The sequence below is a fragment of the Echinops telfairi genome, unplaced genomic scaffold (genome assembly GCF_000313985.2).
Source record: "Echinops telfairi isolate 266 unplaced genomic scaffold, ASM31398v2 ScPeMD7_7458;HRSCAF=8496, whole genome shotgun sequence".
Taxonomy (NCBI): domain Eukaryota; kingdom Metazoa; phylum Chordata; class Mammalia; order Afrosoricida; family Tenrecidae; genus Echinops; species Echinops telfairi.
Window position 1 is genome coordinate 5,198,366 of NW_022111358.1, and position 9,102 is coordinate 5,207,467.

The window sequence follows — 9,102 nt, forward strand, 5'->3', positions numbered from 1 at the left end:
TGCTTCATGAGTGAGGAATGCCAGCCTGGGGGGCTGGGGTGGGGAGGAGCTGCTCACCTGACACTCCTCCCTCTCCTGAATGTCTGGCATGTCCTGTCAGGATCCCCTGTCCCCTGGGGACGGCCACGTTCTCCCTTCCTCCCTTCCTGCATGGCAGCGTCCTCCCATCAGTCCCGGTCCCATGGGGGTGGGGTGGGAGATTGAGGAAGGCAAAGCCCAGAGCAGCCAGAGTGAAGCCCTAGCGGTGGTCTCTCAACAGAGCTCAGCCTCCCTTTTTCTCTGGACTTGAGGGTGACGGGTGCTCTCTCTGTCCTCTCTCTGCAGCAGGAAGAAACTGGACGAGGCCCTTAGCTCTAGATGGACACTATCTAGAGCTTCCATCTGGATGGGCTTGAGATTTCCACTGTCTGCAGCAAGGGAGACTTGGGATAGACTCCGAGATGCACCTCCAGCCAGGAAGAGATGTTGAGCTTTCAGAATGGATGCCCAGTGTGATGTCATCCTGCCTGTTACCCTCCGCGCTCCGCCCCCCCACACACACACCTTGCCAGAGAGTTGAAAACTCTGGCATCTTGGGGGGTGGGCAGCAGAATATCCAGTGTTGTGTGGCCCTGGACACTAAAGGCCATGCCAGTGTTGAGCCTGCTCCTGTGAGTCTCACCTGCATCCTTCTTGCTGCAGGGTTGTTTTTTTTTCCTTGTGTGTGGGGGGTGTCCATCTTTCTGGGCGCCCAGCATGGGTCAGCCTGTCTCCCCTGGCCTGGTGGGACCGGTTTTTCCAGCCCAAGGAAGGGTCCTGGTGGCATTGGCAGGGGCAGAGGGTTTTATGTAAATGCCCAGGGAGTGCTCTGGGAACGGGGCGGCCGGTTTTCCCAAGGGCACGCAGGGACTGGCAGCTCCCAATTAGCCACCCAGTGATGTCAGTGCTGCTTTCCTGGGTGGCTGCACCCACTCTGGTCGGCTCTGGCAGGGGTACCATCTCTCTTGGGCAGGAAGGTTGCCAGGGTCTGGCCTGCAGGGCAGAAAGATCAAGCCCCTTCCAATGGTGGTCCTGCATCTGGGGCTTAACCACCCAGGGACCAGTCAGGAGAACACGGTGGGAAAAAAACCAACCCCTACTACTGAAAAGAGCCTTTAATGTGGCTAATGTCCGAGGCCTTCCCCCAAACCCGGAGAAGCCTCAGAACGGGTCGGCCAGTCCTGTTCCCATGGCAACCGCTGGTGGGCCCTCTGCCCCAGCCCACCCCAACCCTGAGTTTCAATAAATAGGGTGCAAAGGGAAGACCACGACCCTGGACCCCAGAGAGGGGGTGCCACAGAGTCTGTGAACTCATGCATATGCATGAGCTGTGCACACGTCCCTCTCGAATTGCGTACACACACACACACACACACACACACACACACACACCCCTCCTGCATATCACACAGCACCCACATACATACATATATATACATATAGACACACACACTTCTCAGACGCGCAGATCAAACACACACACACACACACATACACACACCACACACACACATTCTTTACATCACCCGATGTGCACACGGACCTCGCAGCCTTTGGCGTGGGCCTTGGAGCTTGGGGTATCCCCTCCTGGCTCGGAGCAAGGGGAATGGGAGTGGGTCTCCATGGATCTGACCAGGCTGTAACCCGGTCTAGAGACTAGGGCTGGGGTGTTGTGATGTTGGGGACAAAGTTAGACAGGCAGTGGTCTGTGTCATTGTCGATGTGGGCCCAGGAGGGGAAGGCGTCCAGACTGAAGATGGGCTTGCTCCAGCTGTTGATGGCCAGCGTGATGACCAGCACCCCGATGATGTTGAGCAGGAATCCTGCCCGGGCCTGGGGTGAGACAGGTGGTTGGACTTTGCAGGTGCTGAGCTGAGCCGGCACCCTGCCCTCAGGTGCTCCGGGAACCCCCAGGCTCTCCCACTAGCAAAACTCTCTCTGGAAAGCCCTCCTGTGGATAATTCACCTCGCCTCACGAGGCCAAGCGCCGTCCCTTGCTGGACTCCCGGTGCTATCAGGAAAAAGGGGGTCTCTAGGGAACATACAGCAGCCTGTGGGTGTCTGTCAACTCAGAATCCACTCCATATTTCTCACCTCCTCCCATTCCCCTCCTGAGGGACGTCCTGGCTGAGGGGTGACGGCTCAGTCCCCCACCCCACCGTAGTCTCCTGTGCCGGCCCATGCTCAGCTCTGAGAGCTCAGGGGTTGCGGGCTGTGCTGTCCTTGCAAGAGGGAACGAGAGCCGCAGGGACTGTGGAGGCCTTTAGTGCCCCTGCCACTCACCATGTCGGTCACCTTGAGGCCCCCGAAGGAAAAGACGATGGCATTGGGTGGGGTGGCGACAGGCAGCATGAAGGCCAGGGAGGCGGCCAGCGTGCAGGGCAGCATGACATAGAGCGGGTGAAGGCAGATGGCACGAGCCTGTGGGGGCAGGGGGGGGGGAATGTGGGAGATATGCCCCCCCCATCCCTCTGCTCTCCTACCCGAGGGTGTCCCCTCCTACCCTGGCCCACCCCCTGGTCCTGAGCCCCACGACGCGTGCCAGAAGGCGCTGTGTGACCTGGGAAGGGCCCCTTGACCTCTCTGGAGGGGATGAGTATGCAGCCCTGCCCTGTGGGGTGTGGTGAGGGGAGGGGCCCCATAAAACTGATCTCAAAGGGGCTCTGGGGGTGTCATCAAAGGCTGCGGAACGCGCCTGGGGAGGAAGGGGCTAGGGACGCTCTGGGGAGCAATTTCACCTTGTCACCCCAGAATGACCAGAACAGAGGCTGAGTCGGAGAGTGGGTGAGGCCCCTGGGGAGCCCCATCGGGATGCTCAGGGGGTGATGTCACTAGGGGTAGTGTGCCTTGGGGCCCCGGGTGGCTCCAGAGCCTGGAAGCCCAGAAAGGGAGGAGGTCCCAGAACCCCTGGGGTGCCAGGAGCAGGCCGGGCCTGCTCACCATGGAGGCCAGGATGGGCAGGAAGAGCGTGGTGGTGGCCACGTTGCTGGTGCACTCGGTGAAGGTGGCGACCAGGAGGCAGAGGATGAAGGCGATGGCAGGGGGCGGCACGTTCTGCAGTGGGGTCAGTTTGGCCCCCAGCCAGGTGGACAGGCCGGATTCCTGTTAGCAGAGCAGGGTGGTGAGAGGCGGGGCTGCCTGGGGCCCCAGAGTCCACGGAGGGCCAAGAAGGCTCTAGGGACAAGGCGGGGCCTAACGAGAAGTGAGGTGCCTTCTCCTGTTCCTGGAGAGGAGTTGGGTCGGGAAGAAAGGGCAGAAGAGCAGCTCAAGGAAAGAGCCAAAGGAACAGGTTGGAAACTAGCACCTGCCACCTCCCCTCCTCCCCCATAGCCACCTACTCTGGCCTTCTGGGCCTCTCTGGACAACTCTCTTGCCCTCTCCTGCCACCTCCAGGCCAGTGGCTGGGGCAGAGGGGCCCTTATTCCTGGTCAGCAGGGAGAGGGGCAGAGGGTCGTGGGAGAGACTAGAGACTCTAACCAGGCTGGAGGCATCCACAGTGTCCAAAGAGCTTCAATGGAGGCCTCCCAGGTGGCTCCCTTGCCACATCTCCCCTGCCCAGGTGTGTAAGGTCGGGGGAACTAGACCTTCTCTTATGCAACGCTGCACACTGGGGGTTCCATGAATGCTGGATGGCCCTGGAGTCTCCCATCCCCACTGCACCCCAGTCCACCACTCAGGGAAGCCCCCTCCTATCTATGCAGGGAGTGAGTCCAGAGGGACCCAGGCTCAGGGGTGCAGCTGAGGGATGTCCCTCTGGAGGTGCAGGAGCCTCAGCACCTGGCTGGGTGAGCTTGTGGTGCCCTCTGGCGGCTGGGGCGCACACACCGGTTCCATCCGTGCCCGCAGCTGGGTGGCTAATACTCTGCATTCGGCCTGTTGCAGTCTGGCACACTCATGGGGGCAGAGTTACCCTGTCCTCTCGGGTCGATAGGGGTCAGTACTGACTTGATGGCAGTGGGGGGGTTTGGGGCAGAGTGGGAATGGCGATTTGAGGTGAGAACAAGGTCCCCCGCCTTGTCCCCAGCCCTGTCCACTAGAGAACTTGCCTTCCCTTTAGCTTCGACCATCCCCATGGGGAGAGTGTCTCTCTCCTTCCTAAGACTCTCTTTAAGTCCCTCCAGCGGCCACAGAGCCTCTAGGACAGCTTCTAAAAGGGATCCGGTCTCCTCCCCATGGGATGGCAGGAGAGTGTCCCTGTCTGGGCTACCGGGTCTCCTTCAGATGGGCTGGGGAGGGGCTGGGGGCTCTCACCTCACTGCCCTTGGCTAGAGCAAAGCCACCGCCCAGCAGGAACACTATGTTCCAGGGCATCTTCTCATTCACCGTCTTCCAGTTGAGGAGGGCAGGAGGGGCTCTCAGCTTCCTTGGGTTTTCTACTCCCCAAATGAAGAAGGAGGGGTCACCAGCGAGAACAGACCTTCCCTCCCTCAATGGGGCCTTCTTGACACACCCAGGAGCCGATCCTCAGGCTTTGCAGTCCCCCCGACCTTGCCCCCCAGTCCCTGTGACCTTGGCAAGTCTCCCCAACCTCTCTGGGCTTCCTCTGCTCTGCCGACGGCAGATGTTGAAGGAAGCTGACCTGTCAGGCCACCTGCAGGCCCTTTGCCTGCCCAGCGCAGGTGCTTACCTCGGTCTTGGGTCAGTCCTGGGAAGTTGGAGGGCACGATGAACAAAATTAGGCCAATGAACATGGCCACTGTCCCGTCGGACAGCATGCTGCGGGTGGGGTCAGGAGGGCAGGCTTAGGGGCTCAGTGTGTCAGTCACAGGGTGGTGCATGGGGCGGCAGAGAAAGCCCCTCCCACAAATATGCCCACCCCTCCAGGGAAGTGCCCACCTCCATTCTGCACTGGGGGTCCTGTTCCCTTTCCTTGTCCCCCAAATGTGTGAACTTCAGAGGTGCCATCTCCGCGCCGCCCGTCTATCAGCTCTCACCTCTCCCCTTGGGCGTTGGGAAAAGCCAGGTTCCCCCAGCCAAGGAAGAAGCCTGGTTCCCGGGTGAACCACAGCAGCACCAGGGTGACAAAGAGGATGGTGACCGCGAATTCTGCAAAGGCCATGGGGCCCAGCAGCTGGTGCTCCCTCTGGATGACGCGGAAGGCGGCTTGTTCCTGCTCCCGAGCCTCTCCCCCGATGCCGAAGTTCTTCCGGAAGCTGCAGGCAGAGGGGCAGGGACACTCACGAGGGCCCTGGCCAGGCGGGGGGTGGGGGGCAAGGGGCTTCTAGCGCTTCTGCTGCCTGGTATGTGAAGACTGAGGCCTGCCGGAGCATCCCGGGTCCCCACGCTCGGGCCCGGGTCCGCCCAAAGTCCTTGGAGGAGAATGCAGCAGAGGGCCCTGGGTTTCCCCCTGCCTGACCTGCTCCATCTGCCCTGTGGACTCCCTTTCCCTTGAGGAGGGCTTTCTTCTGCTGAGCTCTCTCTTGCCCAAGATGAGGAAGGCCTAAGAGCTCAGACTCCACGCCTCCTCTTCACCCACCCTTCCTTCCTTCCTTCCTCCCTCCCTCCCTTCCTTCCTTCCTTCCTTCCTTCCTTCCTTCCTTGCATTGTCGTTCAGGAAGTTTTCCTCTCTTCCTCTGCCCAGCCTGAGCCCCACCCATGTTGTCCTCAGAGGCACAGGGGACTATGGCCCATTTCTTTCACTTCTGTTGACATTTAACTTTTCACTTACGTCACTCTCCGCTTGCACGCTGGACTCTGAGTCCCTCAAGGGCAAAGACCATGCTTCGCACATTTGTGAGCCCCCCCATTATGCTGGTCTCTTGCATTACCACCAGCCCCCAACCTCACATCAGTCTGCTCACACCTGCCCAAGCAGTTTTTCCGAAGGACAGGCACTAAGCTCAAAATCTCCCAATGATTTCATTGTCTGTGCAGAAAGAGCAAAAGAACGTAGCACTCATCCCACCGTGTCTCTATCCTGTGCTGGTGGCAGGCATCACTAATCCATCACAGCACTTGCTTCCAACTGAGCCTAGAAGGGTCTGACAATGATTTTCAACTCAGAACTCCAAATGGCTAGTTACCCAGGTTTGGATGTAAGAATCACATCTATTTCCCATGGATGTCTCTAGGACAAGGTGTAGGCGAAAGCCCATAAAATTCTCCATAAACGGCCCCTACTTATTTTTCTAGCTACATCTCCTGACATGCTGTTTTGCACTTTACGTCTTAGCTACACAAAACTAGAGTTCCCCCAAACACTTCATGTTCTTTCTTGCCTCTGGGCCTCTGTACAGCTGTCCCTGCTCCCTGGCATGTCGTTACCTGACTCTCTACCTGGCTTTCGGCTAGCCCTGCAAGAGTCCGCTCCAGCATCCCATCTCCTCTAGAGCCCTTCTGGAATCCCATTACCCTGTGCTGAATTAGGTCCTCCTTCTTCTGTGTGCTCGATACCTGGGCTTCCCGCTGCCAAGGCCCCAGCATATGAATGACCATGACAGGGGCTGTGCCTTATGCCTCCGCCCACTCTCAGCGCTGAGGATCGGGCTCAATGCTTGTGTTTGTAACTGACCCTACTCCGCCTGTGCTCACTACACAGCTCTAGGAGGACGGCAGAGGACTGTGGGAAGGGGCCTGATCTGGGCACCAGGAGACAGGGTTTTCAGCGCCAGCCCTGACACATCTAGCTGGGGTCCACATGAGCAACCTGTCTCCTCGACCCTCCATTGGCTCATCCGCTAGATGGGACCCTACGCTTCCCCAGGCAACGCCTGGAGCTGCTGGTGAACAAAGTGGGGACCCAAGTTGAGGAAGAAGTCGTCCCCCTGGGGTGGTGAGGGCATCCTTTCTCCAGATGAAGGAGCCTCCATCCTGCATCCCTGGCAGCAACCTGAGGGTAAGGGCAGGCATGGGGGCAACTCCTACCCATTCCGGCACTCACTTAAAGCCCAGGAAGAGGATCTGCAGCCACAGCCAGGCAAGCAGCAGCAGGATGATCATGGTAGGGAAGGCAAAGCCAAACCAGGACGCAAAGTTCACCACGTTGCCATTTTCGGGGAAGAGCCTGCGGAGGAATGCAGGCGGCTGTGTGGCAGGGCAACCCCCAGCCCCATCCTCCTCCAGAGCCCCCACCCCCCCACCTCTGCAGGAGCCCCCTCTCCCAACACTCACGAGTTGATCTGGCCTTGCAGCACCAGGTTGGGGGTGGTGCCAGTCAGGGTGGCTATGCCTCCGATGCTGGCCGAGTAGCACACGCACAAGCTCATGCCCTGGGTAAAGCGGAGCTGCTGCTGGCTGTGATGTGCCGAGGCCGGGGAGGGTGCAGGCAGGGCAGGGCGGACCTGCCCATTATCTGGGGGCAAGGGAAAGCTCAGGCAGGGGGTGGGCACAGGACCAACTTCTGGGAGCCTGGCTGAAACTCGATGACCTCCTGAGACATCTGGGCTGGGAGGGCAGAGACTGCACCCAGTCTCCTGAACCCACCACTCACCTCAGTCTCAGACTGAGAGCCCCTTCAGGCCCCATCTGGCCCAACTTCCTCCTTGAGAAGCTTGGAGAAAGAGGATGATACCTAGCCATACGGGAGTGGAGACTAGACCCTCAGCGAGAGCCCACAGACTATCTTTTTGCTAGGGGACCAACCATCCTGGTTGGCCCTGGATCAAGCAGACTCCTGGGACGCAGAACTTTTAAACCAGGAATGTCCTGGGGAAACCAGGTGCCATCAGTCACCGTACGCCTTGCCTCCCTCTTCCTTCCCATCCAAGGTTCCAAGTGGACCGCCCTTGGAAATGGACAGCCCTCAGCTGCTCCCCGGAACGGAGGGGCTGGCCAGAGGGGACAGGGCCCAGTTTTCTCTTTCTCACCAAGCTGGGCCCCTTCTTTCCGGGCGGTTGGCTCCTGGAGCTGGAAGGCAGGGTTTTCGCTGCCCTCCTTGGCGCTCTTGTCGCCCGGGTTGCTGTACAGCTGCTCCAGGACGGCGTGGGCGATGGGCACCATCATGGCCGTGGTGGCCGTGTTGCTAATCCACATGGACAGGAAGGCCGTGACCACCATGAAGCCCAGGATCAGCCTAGGAATGGACAGATGGGCACACTGTGTTCCGCTGTCCCTTCAATGACTGGCTGGCTAGGACGCTGCTCTCCGTCGCCCCCCACCCCCCTACCCCCAGGTTCTTCTGCCCAGGGGACTCACAGGGCAGGCCGCACACCGACCAAGAGGAGCACACGGAGGGCGATGCGCTTGTGCAGGTTCCAGTGCTCCACCGCGATGGCCATCAGCAGCCCCCCGATGAACAGGACGTTGGTGTCATTTAGGTACTCGATGCAGACCTGGCAGGCGAGCACAGGCGGGCAGAGACACAGCTGAGGGCCAGGGAGACCCTGCCTGGGCCCTCGCCCTGCGCTCCTGAGCTTGCGGGACGCAGATCCACACAGATGCACTCATCAACGTCGGTCCCCTGGTCGTTGGGTTAGCCAACATCCAGGATCAGCCAGCATCCTCTCCTCAAATCAAGCTCTGTCCTTCTCCCCTGGGGGACCATTGGTAGGAAGCGCAGACCAATTCTGCTCCTGTTACCAGCCAGGGACCCTGGGATGATTCTGCTCTGTGTCTGCATTAGAGAGCATCTTTGGACACCTGTCTTTCACATCACCAGTGGACAAGGATCAGGTCCCAGCCTACGCCACCTGAGTGACATCCTGGGGTGAGGTCCAGAAATCTGTGTGTAACGCTGTGTTTACCGAACGTGTCCTTTTGATGCATTTCGATTTCCTCAACAAAAATTACAGAAACCATTCATGTTTACCTCCCATTGTTTACACTGGCCTTTATCCATCTAACGAGGCAAATATAGATATCTAAGTTCCTTTTCTTCTAAGCCTTCTAATCTCAAAATTCACTATGTGTTATACACTATCTCTATGGATACACGTCACTTTTTACACCAACGTACATTGAGTATTAATCCCAATAAATCGGCTTCATTCATGAAAGCATTACTTCAGTCATACATTCGGCCAAAAAGACCTTAGAGAGGGAACATCAAGATTATCATTGAGTTAGTTAATTGTGCCAGCCTGGCCGATAATCACATGTGGTGCTGGTTGAAAGGCGGAGGGATAAATGGGTGGTGAAGCCTCGCCT

At 58.7% G+C, this 9,102-nt stretch overlaps 1 protein-coding gene across 1 annotated transcript in view; it reads right to left on the reverse strand.

Moving 5' to 3' along the window:
* Positions 1-1,468: 1,468 nt before the first annotated feature.
* SLC13A2 (solute carrier family 13 member 2) overlaps positions 1,469-9,102 on the reverse strand; it is a 28,877-nt gene continuing 21,243 nt past the window's right edge. The window contains exons 3-12 of the mRNA XM_004707330.2: positions 8,152-8,288; positions 7,824-8,029; positions 7,129-7,309; positions 6,899-7,021; positions 4,953-5,171; positions 4,646-4,734; positions 4,270-4,391; positions 2,959-3,120; positions 2,302-2,439; positions 1,469-1,851 (exon numbers count right to left, since the gene is read on the reverse strand). Coding sequence (XP_004707387.1) covers positions 1,675-1,851; positions 2,302-2,439; positions 2,959-3,120; positions 4,270-4,391; positions 4,646-4,734; positions 4,953-5,171; positions 6,899-7,021; positions 7,129-7,309; positions 7,824-8,029; positions 8,152-8,288 — 1,554 coding nt within the window. The 3' untranslated portion in view covers positions 1,469-1,674. The remainder of the gene's footprint in view (positions 1,852-2,301; positions 2,440-2,958; positions 3,121-4,269; positions 4,392-4,645; positions 4,735-4,952; positions 5,172-6,898; positions 7,022-7,128; positions 7,310-7,823; positions 8,030-8,151; positions 8,289-9,102) is intronic.